Below are 23,521 nucleotides of genomic sequence, written 5' to 3'. Positions count from 1 at the left end.
AGGTTCACCAACTGATGTAGCAGACTAGAAGTCTATGGCCTTCTAGCTAACATTACCATAACCGTTATGTAGAAGGTAGCAGGCCTATGTAACATTACATAACCGTTACGCAGAAGGTAGTAGGCCTATGTAACATTACATAACCGTTATGAGAAGGTAATAGGCCTATGTAATGTTACCATAACCGTTACGCAGAAGGTAGTAGGCCTATGTAACGTTACCATAACCGTTACGCAGAAGGTAATAGGCCTATGTAACGTTACCATAACCATTATGCAGAAGATAATAGGCCTATGTAACGTTACCATGACCGTTATGCAGAAGGTAGTAGGCCTATGTAACGTTATCTTAACAGTTGTAGTTAACTGGTCACTGTTTGTCATCGTGAATAAAGGGAACAAGGACATATGGCAGTACAACACCCAGAGCTGGTACCTGCCTCTCTTCCCAGCTCCAAACAATCAACCCCCTGACACAGGCAGGGCAACCAAACAGACGCCCGAAAGACGGCTGCTCCATCCCCATGGCAACAGGACTCTGTTTGGTATAGTTTGTTGTTCAGAAAACAGAGTAGGTAGTCACTTACTGGAATGACTCTCTCAGGAGCAACCTATAAATGTATTTACTGGCTCGGTATACAATAGATACCTATATGGGAAACAAGATCTTCTGCTCTGTTGCATTGCATTGTGGGAAGAAAGGTTTCCTAATGCCTTATCTAGGGGAACTCAAGCTATTTAACGTGTTACAGGGTAGTAAGTCTTGTGCTATTTCCCATGGTTCACTCCAGACCTGACTGCCGTCGACCAGCACAAAAACATCCTGTGGCGAACTACAATAGCATCGAACAGTCCCCTCGATATGCAACTGTTCAGGGAAGTCAGGAACCAATACAYGCAGTCAGTCAGGAAAGCAAAGGCTAGCTTTTTCAACCAGAAAGTTGCATCCTGTAGCGCCAACTCCAAAAATGTCTGGGACACTGTAAAGTCCATGGAGAACAAGACCACCTCCTCCCAGCACTCCTCCTCACCCCCCGCAGCTACTTGCCCAAGCCTCCCCAGCTTCTCCTTCACCCAAATCCAGATAGCAGATGTTCTGAAAGAGCTGCCAAACCTGGACCCGTACAAATCAGCTGGGCTAGACAATCTGGACCCTCTCTTTCTAAAATGATCCGCTGCCATTGTTGCAACCCCTATTACCAGTCTGTTCAACCTCTCTTTCGTATCGTCCGAGATCCCTAAAGATTGGAAAGCTGCCGCGGTCATCCCCCTCTTCAAAGGGGGTGACACTCTAGACCCAAGCTGTTATAGACCTATATCCATCCTGCCCTGCCTTTTTAAAGTCTTCGAAAGCCAAGTTAATAAACAAATCACTGACCATTTCGAATCCAATTGTACGTTCTCCACCTCAACGCAAACGACACCATTCTGTATACATCTGGCCCTTCTTTGAACACTGTGTTAACAAACCTCCAAACAAGCTTCAATGACACACAACACTTCTTCCGTGGCCTCCAACTGCTCTTAAAACGCAAGTAAAACTAAATGCATGCTTTTCAACCATTCGCTACCCGCACCCCCGACTAGCATCACTACTCTGGACAGTTCTGAATTAGAATATGTGGACAACTACAAATAGCTAAGTGTCTGGCTAGACTGTAAACTCTCCTGCCAGACTCATATTAAACATCTCCAATCTAAAAATAAATGTAGAATCGGCTTTCTATTTCGCAACAAAGCCTCCTTCACTCACACCGCCAAACATACCCTAGTAAAACTCACTATCCTACCGATCCTCGACATCGGCGATGTCACTTACAAAATCGCCTCAAACACTACTCAGCAAACTGGATGCAGTCTATCACAGTGCCATCCGTTTTGTTACCAAAGTGCCTTATACCACCCACCACTGCGACCTGTATGCTCTAATTGCCTGGCACTCGCTACATATTCGTCGCCAGACTCACTGGCTCCAGGTCATCTATAAGTCTTTACTAGGTAAAGCTCCGCCTTATCTCAGCTCACTGGTCCCGATAACAACACCCACCCGTAGCACGCGCTACAGCAGGTATATCTCACTGTTCATCCCCAAAGCCAACACCCCTTTGGCCGCATTTCCTTCCAGTTCTCTGCTGCCAATGACTGGAAYGAATTGCAAAAATAGCTGAAGCTGGAGACTTGTATTTCCCTCACTAACGTTAAACATCAGCTATCTGAGCAGCTAACCGATAGCTGCAGTTGTACATAGCCCATCCAATCYACTTACCTCAACCCCATATTGTTTTTATTTACTTTTYTGCTCTATTGCACACTAGTATTTCTACTTGCACATCATCATCTGCACATCTATCACTCCAGTGTAATTTGCTAAATTGTAATTACTTGCTACTATGGCCTATTTATTGCCTTACCTCCTCACGCCATTTGCACACAGTGTATATATACTTTCCCCCCCTATTGTGTTATTGACTTTACGCTTGTTTATTCCATGTGTAACTCTGTGTTGTTGTTTGTGTCACACTGCTTTGCTTTATCTTGGCCAGATCGCAGTTGTAAATGAGAACTTGTTCTCAACTAGCCTACCTGGTTATAAATAAAGGTGAAATAAACTCAAACTAAAAAAACATTACATCTCATGAGTGTGGGTGAGAGTGAGTGAGTACTGATATGCACTTCATGCACCACAACCAAGGAAGGGCCGTGGGCCTATTTCACTTTCTCAGCAGCTTATCAGAGAACACACATTTGCATTCTCCAGAGGCAGTCCAATAAATGTAGCTTGTACTTACACACAGATATTGGTTGTTCTTTTTGCAACGTTACGGAATAAGGCCTCACCTGTGTTGACAACTTGACTAAATTAATTAGTAGCATGACACTGATCAGTAATTCATAAAGTGGTCATCTGTCTCTACTGTTAATTTCTCCCCATATCTCCCTCTCTCTGCCCTCCCCTCCTGTGAGTTTGGGCCGGATCTGCTCTCTGTCCGTAGGCGAGGGAGAATTCCGGCAGGGGTGGGGGCTTTCCCCGGGAAGAACGAGAGCTTTGTCCCCTGAGGGATGGAGCCATAGGCTGACAGACAGTCTGGCAACCTCAAACTCTGAGGGAGAGGGAGGGAGACAGAGACAGAAAAGAGAGACACAGAAACAGAGACCGAGACAGAAGAGAGACAGAAGATAGAGAGAGACAGACCTTTAGAGAGAGAGAGACCTTTGTATAATATCTACCTCACTTGCTTTGGCAATGTTAACACATGTTTCCCATGCCAATAAAGCCCCTTGAATTGAATTGAATTGAATTGACAGAGATACATGTCCAAATCACAGTGAAGCTAACAACGCTGTCTGAGAGAGTTATTAATGATTATCTCTGCATCATGTAATGCACCAGGGGCCTGAGATAACTCACCTATTAACCAGCGCTAGCTAAGACAAACTACTGGAGCCAAAATGTCTGCCAGTTGTTGAAGTTTAACCTCCATTCGCTGAGTATCCTCAAAGATGATCTATATATWGACAAGATATTGGACTGTCTGCTCTAACAATAGGAAAAAATGTCCGCAAAGACGGAAGGCAGGCGGGAGGAGTCGGAAACCTTCTGGCCAATGAGAGGGCAGACACGTATGTGAACAACAAGCACAACTCCTATATAAAATATTCCCCACTCGGTCTACTCAAGGCTATATGCTCGCACGAACAATTTTGGGGCGGAGTCAACCATATCACTTCACCTCCTCCTCTCTGGTATCCTGGGAAATCCAGAATGTGGGGGTCGCCAAGGGGTCAATCAGGAGGTTGTGTCAGACGTAGCTGGTGGTAAGTGGGCAGTCAATTCCTTTTTTTTTTTAAACTACCCCTTTTTAAAACATAGTACAATGCATTGGTCCCATGTCGTGCGTTGGCCTACCTAACTAATCAAGGTTTGGCTGACTAAACACTCTCCAATGTTTGCACAGTCGTGTAGAACACCACTGCAACAGATAAATCAGTTTCAACTGACAGAGCCAAACGGAAATGTAGAAGTATGATAAGTATCCCTCAACTCTAATACAACTGCATATATACATGCTCAGGTACAGAGATGGAAACATAATACAGGAAAATGTGTCAAATGTTTCTAGCCAAATATCAGCCTGACCCTTTAGCATTTCACAAGCCAGTGGTGAGAATTCTCTATCTACATGACAACTGCCTTAGGATCACTGTAGAAAAGATGAAAAACCAAGCTAGTGAGAGAAACCAAATGTTAGCCTAAACCTGGAAAAAGATTCTCARCGATTTCCTGGGTTTTGGAATCCTTTCACATCCTGTGTGGTGAGACCTTACAGTGCCTCGTTGTCCCCTCTCGTCCCCTGGAGTTCTGTTGTTCGGGCCGTCATCCTAAAGCTCTCTGTTCTATACAGCATATTATTATTCCGGAACATTAGTCAAGTGTGTGTGTAGGGGGATTGTGTGTGTGTGTGTGTCTATGGTGTACGTGCATGCGTGTGTATCAAAGCCAGAGTTACCCAGTGCGTGAAAGGGAATCCCGTGCCAACTCCTACCTGCTCCACCATCCCCTTCACCATCCACCATCCCCCCCCCCCCCCCCCCCCCAACCCAATCAACAGGCCTGGGATCTCCGGATGCAGACCTGCCGCATTTCCAAAATAAAGAGAGGGGGGGGGGGGGCTGGGCCTAGTGAACTCTTATCACAGCCAGTCAGACACTGTGCCAATGGAAACACACTGGAGCCTTGCCCTGGTTGAACTCCTCCACAGAGCCTGGTACTGCCACCCCATCACAGGTGATGCCTGTCAGGCAGCAACACGCTGGCATTGAAGATATGCCAATGTCAGCAAAAGGATAAGTACAGGTTTGTTCCAATCAAGACTGAGGGAGTTTTTCCTTGCCACTCTGTCGGCTGTGCTATAGTTGGGGGTTTTGAACTTTGTTGTCTATGCACTTTGTGACAAAGGTATTTGTAGAAAAAAMCTTGATTGGTTGGAGAATTAATATAGAAGATTGGAATTAACTAATAGCAAGGTAATTTATTAAATTGATTTGAGATTACATTTAGCATTTCAACCTGTTTCTAGCTACAAGACCAGGGTCTCTTCCTAGTTGGATTTCAAGCCACAAATAGAGCATAGTTTGTTTGCAATTTTAAAATGCAGAGTAGTTATTGATTTGAATTTACAAGTTCCGTCTCTTCCTACTCATCCCATGACCTACTGAACAAACCACTTTATTTTCAATGACTAACTGGCCATAACTGTGAAGCCCTATCTCTAACCATCACAGTGCTTTCAGAAAGGATTCATACCCCTARACTTATTCCACATTTTTTGTTCTACAGACTGAATTCAAAATGGATTWAAAAAATGTAACTATTACAAAGTGAAAACATATTTTTTGAAATGTTTGAAAATGTATTAAATACGAAATACAGAAATATCTCCTGTACATAAGTATTTACATCCCTGAGTCAATACATGTTAGAATCACCTTTGGCAGCGATTACAGCTGTGAGTCTTTCTGGTTGTCTCTAAGAGAAAGTACTTCSACACCTGGATCGTACAATATTTGCACATTATTCTTTAAGCTCTGTCAAGGTGGTTGTTGATCATTGCTAGAGAGCAATTTAAGTCTTGCCATGGATTTTCAAGCCAAATTCAGTCAGAACTGTAACTAGGCCACTCAGGAACCTTCAATGTTGTCTTGGTAAGCAATTCCAGTGTATATTTGGCCTTGTGTTATAGGTTATTATTGTCCTGCTGAAAGGGGAATTTGTCTCCCAGTGTCTGTTGGAAAGCAGACTGAACCAAGTTTTCCTCTAGGATTTTGCCTGCACTTAGCTCTATTCCGTTTATTTGTAACCCCCCCAAATAACTCACTAGTCCTTGCCAATGACAAGCATACCCATAACATGATGCATCCACCACCATGCTTGAAAATATGAAAAGTGGTACTCAGTGATGTGTTGTGTTTGCCCCAAACATAACGCTTTGTATTCAGGACATACATTTAATTTCTTTGCCAATTTTTTGGCAGTTTTACTTTAGTGCCTTATTGCAGAATATTTTTATTCTGTACAAGCTTCCTTCTTTTTACTCTGTCATTTAGTTTAGTATTGTGGAGTAACTACAATGTTGTTGATCCATCCTCAGTTTTCTCCTATCACAGCCATTAAACTCTGTAATTGTTTTAAAGTCACCATGGAACTCATGGTGAAATCCCTGAGTGGTTTCCTACCTCACCGGCAACTGAGTTAGGAAGGACACCTGTATCTTTAAAGTGACTGGGTGAATTGATACACCATCCAAAGTTTAACTAATAACTTCACCATGCTCAAAGGGATATTCAAATGTCTGCTTTTTTTACCCATCTTTGCGAGGCATTGGAAAACCTCCCTGGTCTTTGTGATTGAATCTGTGTTTGAAATTCACTCTTCGACTGATGGACCTTACATATAATTGTAGGTGTGAGGTACAGAGATTCTGTAGTCATTCAAAAATCATGTTAAACACTATTATTGCCCACAGAGTGAGTCTATGCAACTTATTAAGAAAAGTTTTACTCCTGAACTTACTTCGGATTTCCATAACTTCAAGGGTTAAATACTTCTTGACTCAAGGCATTTCAGCTTTTCATTTTTAATTAATATGTAAACATTTCWAAAAAWATAWATATTTTACTTTGAAATTATGGAAAATTTTGTGTAGGCCAGTGACACAAAATCTAAATTTAATTCATTTAAAATTAAGTCTGTAACACAACAAAATGTGGAAAAGGTAAAGGGTTGTGAATACTTTCAGAATACTGTACATCAATTTACATAAAATTCCTCTAGGATTCTCTTTCTAATGTCCATATCAGGGCTCGTCTTCATACAGCGTCTCAGAGTTAGATCATAATGAATAAGATGACATGGACAAACAGGACCTGATCCTAGATCAGCACTCTTTAGCCTAGTATTGCTTGACTCTGTAGTCTCCACCTACATACCTGTGACTGGCAAAGCAAGTCTATTGACGCAGCAACCCCTGTTACAGATAATACAAGTCACTATGCATTTTAGGAGTTTATCAAGTTCAATATTTCTATTTCCTGGACTGAATACCTCACATGCCACCACTGTGGGCTAAATGTCCAAATTGCCCTCATAATTCCCCTCAGTGAACTTGGGAATGTTGATGTGTGTGAGTAGCGAGAGACTGCAAGTGTCTGTGAGGGGAGAATAACACAGGGGATGTTTTCAGTGCGCTGCGTTGGGGCGCTAGGGGCCCGGAGTGAAAACACACTGGTGGTGCACAGCTGTGTCAGATGCTTGTCCACTCTGGGAAAAAAAAGTGTTGATCCAAAAATGTTTTCCGTCAATATACCTGGTAGAATGATGGTTGATAAAAAAACTAAAGGGCCCTATATATTTTTTATTTTGAAAACGGTTCTAAATTTCCTCAAATTATGTTGTTTTCTCAGTTGTATTTTTGCTGGATTTAGATTTTTTTTGTTTTTCACTCACAAAATTACAATTGTTTATAGAGAAACAATTAAATAAATTGGATGTTCTGAGTCCATGTCAATGCTTAAACCACATCTGAATACATTTTACATTACATTTTACATTTTTAGTCATTTAGCAGACGCTCTTATCCAGCGCGACTTACAGTAGAGTGCATACATTTTATTACATTTTTACATACTGAGACAAGGATATCCCTACCGGCCAAGAGCATACGCTCTTATCCAGAGCGACTTACAGTAGAGTGCATACATTTTATTAMAWWWYTTTTACATACTGAGACAAGGATATCCCTACCGGCCAAACCCTCCCTACCGGCCAAACCCTCCCTAACCCGGACGACGCTATGCCAATTGTGCGTCGCCCCACGGATCTCCCGGTTGCGGCCGGCTGCGACAGAGCCTGGGCGCGAACCCAGCCCAGCCTGGGCGTGAACCCAGAGACTCTGGTGGCGCAGCTAGCACTGCGATGCAGTGCCCTAGACCACTGCGCCACCCGGGAGATGTGTGAATACCATTTTGTTTTTAGGTCTGGAAGAAAACGAACAAATGTGATTTTATGGGGGGGTGTAATTCCCCATTAATTGCCATTCTGGCCCTTTAACTGTGAATCTAGCGAGTGAGGAATGTGGTCTAATGTGCCGGTCTAGCGATGGTTCTGTACTGCTGCTGATCATTTCATGGCAAAGTTTGCAAATAACAAATAATAGATTTACTAATGATTTACTTCTGCCAGGTAAGTCTACTTCGCAGATAACATTTAAGGTTTTGGGGAAAGTATTTCTGTCAACCCACAAGACGGTTATCACATCAACTGGCTACACACTGAGTGATTGACAAACGCACCACACAGACGCAATATTCCTGGAAATTAATTGGCAAATATTGTGTTCGATTTGGCTTTTTAAGCCAATAGGGGTGGGATAGTAGATAGGGGTGGGATAGTGCTAACCAGGGGTGGGATAGTAGATAGGGGTGGGATAGTGCTAACCGGTGGCATATAGATAGGGGTGGGATAGTGCTAACCAGGGGTGGATAGTAGATAGGGGTGGGATAGTGCTAACCAGGTGGGATAGTAGAGTAGGCGGGGATAGTGCTAACCAGGGGTGGGATAGTAGATAGGGGTGGGATAGTGCTAACCAGGGGTGGGATAGTGTCAATGTTGCATTGATTAGATAATAGCTGGGAGCTTGCAGTGTTTGATACTTGTGAGATTTTTTTATGGCAGTTATAGTGTCTAAATATACTGTATGTGTGCCAATGTGTTTATGACTGATTGTGTGCATCTGAGGGACAATGTGTCAATGACTGACTGATGTTGAGGTGTGTGTGTGTGTGTGTCTTATTAATGCAGGGGCTTACCGGGTGAAGCTCCGGGGCCCAAGAGGCAGCAAAAAATAATTATATATCTACATTTTTAATTATATTTAAGACACTTAATTATATACAGTACCAGTCAAAAGTTTGGACACACCTAMTCATTCAAGAGTTYTTCTTTATTTTTTACCATTTTCTACATTGTAGAAAAATAGTGAAGATATCAAAATTATGAAATTCCACACATGGAATCATGTAGTAACTAAAAAAAAGTGTTATTTTATATATTTATATTTGAGATTCTTCAAAGTAGCCACCCTTCGCCTTGATGCCAGCTTTGCACACTCTTGGCATTCTCTCAACCAACTTTATGAGGTAGTCACCTGGAATGCATTTCAATTACAGGTGTGCCTTGTATAAAGTTAATTTCTGGAATTTCTTTCCTTCTTAATGCATTTGAGCCAATCAGTTGTCTTGTGACAAGGTAGGGATTGAAAGTTTCTTCAAGTGCAGTCGCAGAAACCATCATGAAACTGGCTCTAATGAGGAACGCCACAGGAAAGGAATACCCAGAGTTACCCCTGCTGCAGAGGAGAAGTTCATTAGAGTTACTAGCCATTGCAGCCCAAATAAATGCTTCAGAGAGTTCAAGTAACAGACACATCTCAACAACAACTGTTCAGAGGAGACTGAATCAGGCCTTCATGGTCGAATTGCTGCAAAGAAACCACTACAAAGGCCACCAATAAGAAGAAGAGACTTGCTTGGGCCAAGAAACAAGAGCAATGGACATTAGACCGGTGGAAATCTGCCCTTTGGTCTGATGAGTCCAAATTTGAGATTTTTGGTTCCTACAGCCGTGTCTTTGTGAGACGCATAGTAGGTGAACGGATGATCTCCGCATGTATGGTTCCCACCGTGAAGCATGGAGGAGGTGTGATGGTGTGCGGTGCTTTGCTAGTGACATTGTAGATAATTTATTTTYGAATTCAAGGCACACTTAACCAGCATAGCTACCACAGCATTCTGCAGCGATACGCCATCCCATCTGGTTTGCGCTTAGTCCCAGTATCATTTGTTTTTCAACAGGACAATGACCCTRCACACCTCCAGGCTGAATAAGGGCTATTTGACCGTGAAGCAGAGTGATGGAGTGCTGCATCAGATGACCTGGCCTCCACAATCAGCCAACAAGTGCTCAACATATGTGGGCACTCCTTCAAGACTGTTTGAAAAGCATTCCAGGTGAAGATGGTTGAGAGAATTCCAAGAGTGTGCAAAGCTGTCATCAAGGCAAAGGGTGGCTACTTTGAAGAATCTAAAATATAAAACATATTTTGATTTGTTTAACACTTTTTTGGTTACTTCATAATTCCATGTGTGTAATTTCATAGTTTGGTGTCTTCACTACTATTCTGCAATGGAGAAAATAATACAAATAAAGAAAAACCCTGGAATGTGTAGGTGTGTCCAAAAATTTGACTGGTACTGTGTGTGTGTGTGTGTGTGTGTATATATATTATATTTTTTTTTTTTTACAATATTAAGGAAATATATACTGTAAAAATAAAAGGGTGTTGTGCCACCACGAGCTGCCAGAACAGCTTCAGTGCGCCTTGGCATAGATTCTACAAATGGACCTAAACCATACCAGGAAAATGCACCCCACACCATATTAATTTGTATCCCTTATTTACTAAAGTGTCCCTTGTTTACGCCTTTATTTTGGCAGTTACCGGTATGCCTACAGTCCAGATGGCTGCAGTTTTGGCAGCATGTGCACCAAATATAGGCTACAGTTTGTTGCATTTTGGCCATAGACATGTAATCCATAGATGGGTTTTGTAACCTCTGACCCTGGCAATCTGACTGTTAAACTCATGGGTACACTAGCATTGGATGCCATTCCTGACTTGAATGGGAACTGCCATCTATAGATTATATTTCTATAGTTGCGGCTGTCGGTTTGCCTTTTGCAAATTAAAAAAAACTCCCAATTTGTAGCTAACAGCAGAACTATTTTTCAAAGTAGCTCATCTTGAGATGGGCTATTGCCACGACGAGCGCGTCGGCCATCACCGTGAGTAACCTATGGCTTCATCATCATTAGGTGAGTCAATGTGCCACTGAAAATTGTATTTACTAGCCAGATTGAGCTCTGTTTCTCAGTGTCAGAGTAGCCACTCATTTAGGTCATTTTTGTGTTATTAAAAAGGATTCAGCTAATGTCTTTTGCCATGTAAACGAGGTAGAATTGCATGAAATGCGTTTTTAAAATCCCCGGAGCTTATGATTTCTTAATCCAGCCCTGTGTAAACACTCACTCTTGTGTGTGTGTGTGTCTCTCTGCATCTACTTTCCAGTGATGGCCTTTGGCCTGCATTCAAGGCCGTCTTCTGTGTGCACTTTCTTCAATGGTCCTGTTCAATCAGTACGCTTCACTGATGTGTAACTACAGCACAAAGCTACAGGCTCTTCTCCTTTCAAATCTCTACAGCTATAAATAGTGTCTGTCTCCCTAAACACAGCTCTATCGTTGCAACAGTGCACTAAAAAAAGTATTTTAATTCACTTTAAAAGTCTTTAAATGACACCCACCATATCAGATTGTTCTGAAATTATTTCTGTAGTTAGAAACATATCAAATAAGCATTCCTGCTAAATGATTTTGTTGAAATAGATTTTGATCTTTGAGAAATTAAACGATTGTGCCCAAATTGTCCATTTTAATTTGTAGAATTCATATTATATTCAATAATTATATTAACTAACATCAGATTTGAACCAAACTTTTTTCTAACAATGAATAAGACATGAGGAAACCAAAGAAAGTCAAAAGCAGCCCACAGACACCCTACGCCCATCCCACACCAACAAAATATAGTATCAGGTTTCTATGTCTGACAAGTAGTATAGCAATGCGGTTCAGAGTATTGATTCTTCATCCTATGTAATGTATTCAGTGAATTTGGTGATGATTCTTTCCCCCTGTTCAGAGAAATTAATAATTGAAGTTGTTAGGTTTATGTCCCATCCTACATCCAGGTATTACCAGGTTCTGACTACTAGATGGGGTTGTTCCTGCTGTTAGGCGTCTTCGCCGGCTCTCACTATTGAACCCTAGAAATAAAAATTGGACACCTTTGCACCAGAACCTTCTGCATTCTTCTGAATATCTGCCCTTAAGACCACATCTCTACGCTACCTACTTCACAGTTCACCTAATAGCAGGAACTTCATTGTGGATCAATGCTTTGTGATTATTTTTAGAAGCTCGAACACCTCAATGTTCCTTCAATAGCCGCCAACTTGTGCGCCTCGCTACCTTTCCTTGAAACCTTAAAGCATTTCGCTAAACCCGTAACAACATCTGATAAATATGTGTATGGTATGTGACCAATATCATTTGATTTGATTAAGGGGGTGGTTCTCCTGTACACTTTAAAATGATGGGTGAAACACTGAAGAAACCATGCCCTTGTTCTCTCGCTCTCTCTATAGGAACAGATTGTGTCTTTTGAAACCCATCGGGAGAGAACACAGACCTCCCTTTCCCCAAACAACTGGATATTGCTCACTGCCACAACAGAGAGACAAGTATAGGCAGGTCTGGGACAAAGCTTCAGAGAAGAAATAAAAAAAACAAGAGGTAGGAGGTAGTGCAGAGATAACATCTTTACAGCACAAAGAGGGACTGTGTTGGTTGTGTTGCTCCATATAGCCTACAAACCCTACATTAAAAAAATTGATGTTTTACTCAAAAGGGATGTTTTCCAGTCCAGTGGATTCGTTGATGTCTGCTCAGTCAGAACAGTGGAGAATGAGAGTGGAGGGGAGTGTGTAGGAACAAGCTAAGATTAAGATGACTTTATTTGTCAATTGTACACAAAGTCCAACTAAAATGTGACTTCTGCTTTATCCCAACCTCTCCAATAGACAAACATACATGTTGGAGAGGTTGGGGCAGGGGGCTGCCATACTGGGCGCTCATGGAGCAGTTGCTGTGAGGGGTTAAGTGCCTTGCTAAAGGGCACAACGTCAGGCAAGGCAATGGCATCAAGGATTTTATACCAGCCACCCTCCGGTTGCCAGCTCACTTCCCAACAGATTTTATTCCCGTCAGACCCGGGATTCTCCCAGCTGCTGGCTTGCCTCTTAATGAGGAAGATGGAGGTGATGGACTGAAACAGTGATACTTTGGCCTACTTAGTGTTTGGTGTGACCGAAAACCTTGAAATTGGGTGTAGAACTAAGACAGACCTACCATGGCCCATATTCTCAGAAGTGGTGTCGGTCTCTTGTCTAACAAAAAAAATACCTYGATCTTTTTCTGTTTGCCTAACGTAACATGGCTGTACAGAGAGATTATCCAAGATGGAAGTGGGTCTTTGGTGATCTGAACGAATGGAAAAAGAGGGGATGTTGAACAAAAACAAACTCTGAACCATTACAGATATTGCCAAGCCACTGACAGGGATTATCGGACTTGTCAGAATTATGATAATAATGGTTTTGCCTCTGTGTGAATTCCGGTGGCCTTGTGTTTTGACAATCAAGGATACTATCAAGCCTCTCAGCCTGACAGTTCCAAGAAGCTTTTGGTTTGAGAGGGTTGAATTCTCTGTATCACCTTTGTTGCATCTATTTGATGTGGTTTAATGACAAGGTCCATGGAAGGGCCTAGATGGCCAAAGCTAGAGCCCAAAACACCTACCTAAGCCTACATTGCGGTCATTCTCGCAATCAACGTCATCAAAGTTCAAAGAGTGACTTCTGACGGTCTTTAAAATTCACCCACTAGAATTCTTGACCTTTGCTTGCGAAGCGGCTGGTCTCATTATCGAGAAATGCTCGCTAGACGTTTCACAATCTCCTCAGACTGAGAGCTCYCTTCTTTCTGTCATATGTATACAGGCTACAGTGCTCACATGATATGAAGCAATAACCTAGCACAACAGAGAGAGAGAGATGCTCCGTCCAAATAATCATCTCATTTCCCACGCTCCCTGTGAGATCAAGCGAAGAGCAAACAACAAAACATGTGACAAAATTTAAATCGCTTTTGGACTGCAGCCAAAGTGAATTAATAGTGTCCCATTTTGCCATTTGAAGGGACAATAATAATCAAATGTGTATGTTTGTGCTTGTTATTTGTGAGCTATTAGAGCCGATATTGTAGTAGAGAGGGGAGAAGTGAGCTTCGCCAAAGACAAAGTGTGTGGTGAGGTGTAGCCTCTGGCAATGCAACAATATAACCTAGTACAATGTCCTGAGTCCTGTAGGTCAAGCTCCCCAGCAAATAGGAAGACTAACCATTTCACTCAGAGCCCATTGAACTGGTGAAACTGAATTTGACAGTTTGTCATGGAGCTAAAKAAATGTAGTAATTCACAGTAGTTGACAGCCGTTTGACCTTCTAGCTCTCTTTAGTGTTGTCTATAACAATGTTCTAACCTCTGTGCATCGTTAAAATCAGCCTATCCTAGTGGACGTGACTAGTGTAGTGACTTACTGTTGTTAGACTTGAGGTCACGATGGATGACAGGAACGATGGCCTCTGTGTGCAGGTAGAGCATCCCTCTAGCAATCTGTACTGCCCAGTTGACCAAGACATGCGGCGGGATGCGGCGCCCAGCCAGCGCACGGCTCAGCGGGCCACCGGACGCATACTCCATGATGAGGCACAAGTTGGGTTCCTGTAAGCAAACCCCTTTGAGGGCGATGATGTTGGGGTGAGTGAGCATGGCAAACAGCCGGGCCTCCTGGCGCACGTTCTGGGCCGTCACGCTGATGTCCTCGTCTGGGTCCTGGCGGGCCGCCTTCACGGCGACCTCCAGCCCACCTCTCCACGTACCGCGATAYACCTTGCCGAAGCCGCCGACCCCAATGACCTCCTCGAGGCTCAGTTCCCTGAAATCCACGGCCTCGGGTTCAAACTCCCCCACCCCCACTACGGCTGGCCCAAGCTCCCCAACCACGCCAACTCCATTGCCCTGCAGTTTCCCATATGAAGGAGGCTTGAAGGAGACGTAGTTCGAGGGAAAGATTCCCACTTTATTGTTGACCTTGCCCGCCCACCAGCCCTCGTCACCAGATATCTCAGAGTCCAGTGACAGAACTTCCACCAGGTCACCTTTGTGGAGGGTGAGCTCGTCTTTACCGGAGGCCTCATAGTCGAATAAAGCCGTCCACACGGGATTGGTGAAGTTCCCTTTTTGTGATTGATCCAGACCTTTCCAGTTCGACAGCGGGCCGCGGGTAAAAATGTTCTTCAGCGGCTCCATGGAGCCGCAATGAACAGATGTTCAGACACTGGGTTTGATTCTGTGTGGTTTTGAAAATAAAGTACAATAATGTACTTTATTGCGCCTCTCTCCTGTTCGTCTGTGTCTAGTTGGCTCATCAGGGACCAATGAAATTTGTTCAAAGGCCTGGCCAACAGGAACACAACCGTGTTCAAAGACAACAGGATAAAAAATGTCTCTCATGCAACCTGACATGGACTGCATATGTTTCCATTAGAGTTGGCAACAATCAAACAAAGGCCATGGATGTGACCAGTCCTACCAAGTGTGCCAATGTGTAAAAAGGCAGAATTGTCTCCATAAAGCTAATTTCTACTCGACTGTTGTGGTGTGGTTTCTCAATGCGCGGTTTGAGTACATAGCTCACTTAATTACTCTATAACTATACCACAAATTGTCACATATTGACCAATGATTAGGTGCTGCTTCTTGAGATATGAAATAAAGGATGACTTATTCAAATATAGCAAAACCACGACAGTGTAGAACCCAGGATGGATCACATCATACCAAAATGAGCATCAGGTGGTTGTAGAATATCCAGAACATGGACAATAATAACCCAACGGAAGAGTTCAACTCCGTTTAGTTGTCCATTTTGAGTTCTGCATTTTTAGCCATGAAGTGCGGTGGCCACCATAAGCAGGAAGCGCTGAGAAGAGGAGAAGAATAGCAGGAAAGGCGCATTTAGTCCTGAGAACCCCGTGCTTTACGACAAGTTTCAAAGCTTACCAACTCGCCCTAAACCATGAGCACGAATAACGGTGTCTGGCCAAAACTTCTATGCGTTGTCAACAAATCCCGCACCCGTTTGCGCAACTGTATCCATATTTGCTGTCTTACCCGATGGTGACATACAATGTCTTAATTGTACACGTATGTATTTTCAATAAGAACTTGATATCCACCTAGTTCGCAACAGGAAGAGTTGTACAAACCTGCTTAGGAGTCTACTTTTTCTAAAAGAGAAACGCACACCAAAAACAAATCCTGTATTGTGCGTAACGATACTTTAGTGCCAAGCCCTGGCAAGCTCGTCGTTATTATCAATGTCATAATTGATTCATTAATATTTGTTATCATGTCCCCTCTTCCTTAAGCAGTCTTCCCTCGTCCCGTTCTCGAACCACTCTACGTCTGTGCTTACAATCAAAGAAGAGGGTGGGGTTTAGAAACTTTTTTCCCAACAGGAAAAGAATCAGGGGTGTATTCATTACTTCTTGCAACGGAAACAGTTTATCGTTTAAGAACCAAACGGAAGCAAACAGAGCAAACGGAACAAATCGGGGAGGGACCTACCTGAATTTGTCCTATAGAAGCTCTCGTTTTCGTTGCAAAACTTTTCCCGTTTGGAGTAAACGGTTTTGTTGGAACAGATTAAACGTTTTGCAACAAAATCGGCGAATATACCCCTGCGCCCTGATTAGAGAAACAACGCAACACTCACTCTGGTCGAGAGAGGATGGAGTAGGCAGTAATATGCGGACTAATTCCTAATTCCCGTGTTCTGCATTTGAGGTTTACTGGAATATCTGAGTGCCAAATAAATAGCATGTCGCACAAAGGAGCCTTATTGTCATTAGGCCGCTAATTGTTTGGGCCAAGTGTCACAACTGGATGAGGTTATACACTGAGTGTACAAAACATAAGGAACACCTGCTCTTTCCGTGACATAGACTGACTAGGTGAATCCAGGTAAAATAAGGATTTTTAAGCCTTGAGACATGAATTGTGTATGTGTGCCAGTCAGAGGGTGAATGGGCAATATAAAATATGTAACTGTATGGTGGTAGGTGCCAGGAGCACTGGTTTGAGTGTGTCAAGAGCTGCAACACTGCTGGGTTTTTCACGCTCAACAGTTTCCCGTGTGTATCAAGAATGGTCCACCATCCAAAGGACATCCAGCAAACTTGACACAACTGTGGGAAGCTTTGGAGTCAACATGGGCCAGCATCCCTGTGGAACGCTTTTGACACCTTGTATAGTCCATGACCCAACGAATTGAGGCTGTTCTTTAMCTTGGGGCAAGTTCGTGGTCCGGTCCAATGTGCAAATGTTGGCATATAAACATCATCATTGAGTTTATAAGGCCTATAATGGGTTACATAGTCTCAAATAATATTGTGGTTGATCATACAGTCATATGAAACAGGGATAATTGTCCTCGTCATTACTGTAGTGTAGATGGGGGAGGGGGGCACCTTTGCCGTGTGCTGCTATGTGGAAACAGTGTTGGTCCTTCTGTGGTCTTTAATAGCTTCCCTGCCCCATGGTAGGTGATTGTTGCTCCGCTGCTTCCTAAAGTCAACTCCCCCACCAAACACCACCCATGCATCCCCCACCCCATGTATCCCCCATCCCATGCATCCCCCATCCCATTTATTGGGGCAACAGGTAGCCTAGCGGTTAGAGCATTGGGCCAGTAACCGAAAGGTTGCTGGATCGAATCGCAGAGCTGACAAGGTACAAATCTGTCGTTCTGCCCCTGAACAAGGCAGTTAACCCACTGTTCCCTGGTAGGCCATCATTGTAAATAAGAATTTGATCTTAACTGACTTGCCTAGTTAAATATATATATATWTTTTAGATGTATCCCCCACCCCATGCTACCCAGCACTGACTCATTGCTTGTGCAGGAAGGATGCAGTTGTTTTTGTGGCTGAGACATGCCTAATGCTACATTTACAATATGAAAGCAAACTCAGAAGATGAGAGAGGGAGGAGGGGTGTAAACAGTGCACAGAGTGACAATAGAAAGAGTATTTCCTCTGTGCAGTGTCTAATCAAATAAACCTCTCCCACGGATCAGACCTGTGCTGGCCTGCACTTCAATCACCTTGCCTACTCTGTTGATGTCATGGCCTTGACAGGCAAAAACACACATCAGCTATGGTGACAAACAGCCATTGTTTAAAAGTTTATACACTTCATAGGAGTACTGACAACTAATGCATGGTCGGCTTGGCCATTTCTTTTATCCATGCCTGAGAGTCGGGCACACCCCTCRGGAAGTCTTTGGAGACATGAAGGCTGTTTAGAGAAATATAGATTTTCCATATAGGAATGTGAAGCCAAAAGAATGTGGGTAGCAGGGTGGGGTTGAACACAAAGGACATTTTACACTACGGTGAAGCTGTGTGCAACGTTTTGCTTATGTGCCAATGGAATTAAGTTCATTGCCAGTTTCAATGGACTCAATAGCAAATAGCTTATGGCATCACGGTTTGAAATGTCACAGAATTGTTTGGTAAAACATCTCATGCAGTTACGTAAAACAAAAATAAAACAATTGAAAAAAATGAGCAGTGTTTTATTGAAATCTGAACTTTATTTCACCCATACAAAATAAAAAGAATGTTAAAGTTTACATACAGCGTCACGTTTAACTGCCTACCTTTAAACATTTCATATCAAGACAGACACAGACATTAAAACAATCTAAAAAGAGAGAAAGAACAACACGTAATACAAAGGCAAATTTTATTCCAAGTGGGGGGGGAGGAGGGTACGATACCTTCTTGAAAACAAATTATAGGTGAGGAGGAAGGGGAGGGGTTTAACAACTTTAAAAACAAAGTTATGCTTCAGGAGCGTCACAGTATCTTTCAGATAAGAATAGCCAGCACAGACACTTTTGTCTTCAAGAGATGGTTTTGTGGGGGGGGGGGGTGGGTGGTACAAGACAACATATTTCATGTCATACCTCCAAAGTAGTGACTTGTCACCCAAATTTCAAATGAACAAACAAGATCATCCAATTGGAGTTGTAAACATTAGCATAATTACATTTGAATATGGTTGAAGTAAGCTAACGGTCAAGGTCTTCATGAGGATAAATTATCATAAAAAGTTGAATTAAAAAGGGAAAAAAATGCATTGACAAGAATTCATAACCTTTCGTAAAATACACCTCCCCATTTGTTGAGGGCCTATGTAGCCTAACAATCAAACTAGTTGGCGAGAATGACCTGCCACTCTGCCAAATTCATGATAATCCTCACAGACAATAATCTCATGTCCTTTTCCTATAGGTAAGTGCTGATCACTTTTAAAACATTACTTACTGCTGCTCTGAAATCATCAAGTAGCTGTCTATGTGTGTACAGTATTCTATGAGGCTATGTTAGGCTGCGCAGGTGTTAGTTTGTGGATCTCAACCGAACTTGAGCAGAAATGGAGTGATATGTTCTTTGAACACCAATGTCGTAAACAGAAAACACAGAGAGAATAACCAAAGTGCAAACTACAATGGGACTTAATAATCAAACCTGTCCTTGGGCTAGGCCAGAGCCTTTGACGCATCAACTGTTTTTTTTTGTAGTCCAAATAGAACGACCACCTGTCTTAAAAAAACAACCGGGTTCAAATTTTCTCCACAATAAAATAAGAAAAAAATTATAATTAAAACATAATATACAACCGATTACTCTCGTCTTCAGCGGTGGCGGCTGTCATGTCTACGAGCCTTACTGACAGTTGTAGACTTTTCCTGAACAATGAGCTGCATGTGAGTTTTCCCAGACCCACCTCTTTGTCAATGCAGCCAAACAAGAGAACAACTTATGAGAAAATGAAAGGTAAAAGAGCGGGGGGAGCTAAGAGTCATAGTCTTCGTCATCATCGTCTTCATCTTTGTGCGGCATGGAGGGGGGAGGCGGGGGTGCCGTGCCCATCAGCGAGGGGTGGGGGGCAAAGGAGCCCAGGGGCATGGCCAGGCCCCCTTGTGCGGTGCCCATGTGGAGGTACTGAGGTGGTATGGTGTCTGGGCTGTGTCACACAACAGAGAGAAGAGTCATGTTCTGGACGTGGACAACATTGTTGAAACGTTTTGTAATTGAGAAGTAATCATTGAACTTGTCCAATTATCAACAGATTTTTGCTCTACTGGACACCACCCAGAAAAGCAAATATCTGCTTCACTTCAGTGTGTGTGTATTTCAAGTTTTTATTGTTGTGTGCACTAATACAGTGAAATGGCTTTTTTGCTTGCTCTTTCCCAACAACACAGTAAACTTTTAATCAATATCAGTAGCACAAAAACAAGTAAAATAGAAATAATAACAACACGAGAAAGTAAGTAAGCTATATACAGGGTCAGTCCCAAAACCATAATCACAATTTACAGGGATACTGGAGTGGCAGGCAGTGCGTGTTTACCTGTGGAATCGGGATTGTGGCTGCAGGTTTGTGCTTGACTGAGAACCGTCCTCCTCATCCCCATCTGTCTCGCTGTCCTCAGAGTCATCCTGTTACCATGTCAACAAAAAGCTAAATAAGCTTCTGAAATCCACACTCTTCCCCATCACACCTGATATAACTTAAATTGGCCACCTAGCCAAACTAACTAACATTTCCCCCAATACAAGGTTACTTTTACCGAAGGTAAGGTTGTGTTTAGTGACTGCCAAATTAAAGGTCAACACCAACCTCTTGCTCCGACTCTGTGTCTGATAGCTTCTTGTCTTTGCCCTTGGAGCGGGCTCCTCCGTTCTTGCGGCCTGACCCTGGCTTTCGACCTCTGCAGGACACCAAGTAAGAACACAAAGTTAAGATTTCATAATTCACATTTTCCATTGAACAAATCTTTAGGGGGCAATCAGTCGTATCTATCCAAGTCAACAGTGGGGTATCATTCAGTGTCCGTTACCTGCGTGCACCTTTTTCCCCCCCCTCTGCGTGGTTCTCCTCTCCCTCGCCCTGCATGTCTGGCACTGCTGCTACCAGGTCCTTCAGGAAGTCAAACTGCTGCTCCAGCTCAATGCACTGTTTTCTGCACACAGACACACACATTGTTGAAAACATTACTTTCCCAGAGATCCAAAAGCACTGATAGGCAAGAATGCTGACCATTACAGTCTGTAGTCCTACCAACTTTTGTGACCAACACTGATAACTGAATAAATTACTTACAAGTGTGACGTCGTCATTGTTTTTGCGTTCCGGGACTGGGTGACTTGACAGGCTTTCGTCAGGAGAGACTCCAGGAACAGCTCCAGAGCTCGTGCTGGTGGTTGAATTAAGAAAAGGGAAAAGTAGCCACTAGCCGACAGGACCAGGCAGCCATGTTTTCTTGTCTTCAATAACTCAATTACAGTTAGATATTTCACAACTACTCAAGAGTAAACACTAGACTGTTACTAGGCCAACAAACCCTCAAAACAGTGGATCAAATTAATTTCATTCAAACTGCACAACACAATCACAAACAATTACCCTGTAAGCTAAATCTCCATATTGTCATTGGCAAATAAACACGTTTTGAAATGCAGTACTTGAAACTTGCAATGAAATACAGCCAGGTGAAGTTCTCAGGCCTGATAAGGATACATATGATGACAGGAACTGCGGCAGCCACTTTGCCTATCTCTTCATCAGTCTGCATAATCTTCTTAATCCTGGCCTGTAATAGGAATGGGAAAACGTCAGTGAAAGAGTGCTTTAAAGATTCTACTGCTATTAAGCATTTGCATGATTGCGGACTGTACTAATTGAACCACACATGAACAGCACACTGACCGCGGTTAGATGACAAGAAAACTAGGCTACAGACAGCAATGGCTGAATGTGCAACGCATAGACCTAACCCAGGGTTTCCCAAACTCTGTGCACGTTTTGGTTTTTGCCCTAGCACTACACAGCCAATTCAAATAATCAACTAATCATCAAGCTTTGATCATTTGAATTAGCTGTGTAGAGTTAGGGCAAAAACCAAAACATGCACCCCTTGGGGTCCCAAGGGCCGAGTTTGCGAAATGCTGGCCTATCTAAAACACCTGAGGATTTAGGTAATGAGCAGAAGTCAAGCAGAGCGTAACATGATGACGATCTAGATAGGTAGCTAATAATACCACACTTGAACTGGGAGCTAGTTGTTTGTTATGGTGACGATTATATAATCTACAGGCCTATTTCTTTTGAAGCTGTACCTGTTATTCTCCTACCAAGTTCACCTAGCTAGAGACCACCATGCACCTACTTGGTTTCAGCCCYGTCTGTTTTGGCTCATCTCACATCTCAAGACAGGGAGGAGGAAATCTACAAAGCCATCTAGCTACCTCACTCCCTCTACTGCACCTGCTGCCTCGACCTCTGAATGCTGAGCTATGAAAAAGCCAACTGACATTTACTCCTGAGGTGCTGACCTGTGATTATTATTTGACCCTGTTGGTCATCTATGAACGTTTGAACATCTTGAAGAACAATCTGGCATTAGTGGCCATTTACTTGTATCATCTCTACCTGGCACAGCCAGAAGAAGAATGACCAACCCCCAGAGCTAGGTTTCTCTCTAGGTTCCAACCTTTCTAGGGATTGTTTCTTAGCCACCGTGATTCTAAAACTGCATTGCTTGCCCTCTGGGGTTTTAGGCTCAGTTTCTGTAGAAGTACTTTGTTACAACTGTCTGGCTGATGTAAAATGGGCTTTATTAATAAATGTTCATTGATTGAGTGAGTAGCGGCAGCAGGTATCATGACATTCATAGGGGGACTGGTTTGCTGACCACGTAGCCATTATACTAGCAAGCAACATCCTCTTATTTTCCATACTAGATGTGTCACTTATTTTGATGCAAATCCCTACCTAACATGGTCATAATGATTTTGGTCAATAATTAATCCAGGTCTCTCAGCACAGATGGCAAGCTTGCAAATAACAATGACCACGCTAGACAGCAATGCATTTTTAATGGCCACCCTCCCCTAAATAGTGGCTGGCTAACTCGTTACCACATTAGCTAGATAACATATCGAACGATACAGCTCTAGCTAGCTAGCTACTAAGTAACTAGTTAGTTAGTCTTCTTGTATTGCAAACTAGCTAGCAACCAAGCCCAAATCCCATTCATGGGTGCACTGTTTTAGCTAACGTTTACAAGCTACTTAGCAAACGCGTTGGTAGTCCCAGCTCATATTTAACTAGATCATTACCGTTAGCTAACTGATTAGCAAGCAAAGTATCAACTTACCGGAGGGAATCTGGCGTTATATTTCTTCTTTTTGCTGGGCATTATTGAGTAACCGTGCTAGTTAACTTAAAACAATCTTCAATGGTGTGTTATATGTCCCTCCAACACGCACCTAAGTGGGTACCTATCGTTAGCTCCTAGCTAGCCTAGCACGTAGCAACGTCGTCTTCTCGAGATGTTCCGCAGGGTCTCACGTTCCGTAGGGTTCTCGCCTAAGCCTGCACACTGTCTGGTCTGGTCTGGTCAAATAGACAGCACGCGGTTTTGAAATAATAAACAAACACAGATTGATTATTATCAAAGGACTCCCGTGTTGAGGTAAAATGCAACATTGCAAGCTATACGTGACAAAAAGCTAAAAGTGCATGATACAAATGTAATGTGGCACTATATTGGATCACTCCTTCCATGCGGCATGATACACCCCAAGT

General features: G+C 42.9%; 2 protein-coding genes across 3 annotated transcripts in view; both read right to left on the bottom strand.

The window, feature by feature from the left end:
• Nucleotides 1-16,251, bottom strand: part of LOC111955112 (mitogen-activated protein kinase kinase kinase 11) — a 46,578-nt gene extending 30,327 nt beyond the window's left edge. For both annotated transcript variants that reach the window (XM_023975202.2, XM_023975211.2), the window contains exon 1: nucleotides 14,332-16,251. In XM_023975202.2, the coding sequence (XP_023830970.1) occupies nucleotides 14,332-15,103 (772 nt within the window). In that variant the 5' untranslated portion in view covers nucleotides 15,104-16,251. The remainder of the gene's footprint in view (nucleotides 1-14,331) is intronic.
• A 2,167-nt stretch (nucleotides 16,252-18,418) lies between these two features.
• Nucleotides 18,419-23,487, bottom strand: drap1 (DR1-associated protein 1 (negative cofactor 2 alpha)). The gene is made up of 7 exons (XM_023975191.2): nucleotides 23,091-23,487; nucleotides 21,452-21,524; nucleotides 21,035-21,128; nucleotides 20,772-20,894; nucleotides 20,552-20,642; nucleotides 20,282-20,370; nucleotides 18,419-19,891 (listed from the first exon to the last, which is right to left on the bottom strand). Exons 1-7 carry the CDS (start codon nucleotides 23,130-23,132, stop codon nucleotides 19,720-19,722), a joined length of 684 nt encoding a protein of 227 aa, XP_023830959.1. The 5' UTR covers nucleotides 23,133-23,487; the 3' UTR covers nucleotides 18,419-19,719.
• Nucleotides 23,488-23,521: the final 34 nt, after the last annotated feature.

Source organism: Salvelinus sp. IW2-2015, linkage group LG3 (genome assembly GCF_002910315.2).
Source record: "Salvelinus sp. IW2-2015 linkage group LG3, ASM291031v2, whole genome shotgun sequence".
Classification (NCBI taxonomy): Eukaryota; Metazoa; Chordata; class Actinopteri; order Salmoniformes; family Salmonidae; genus Salvelinus; species Salvelinus sp. IW2-2015.
This window is presented reverse-complemented; position numbering and strand designations above follow the sequence as displayed.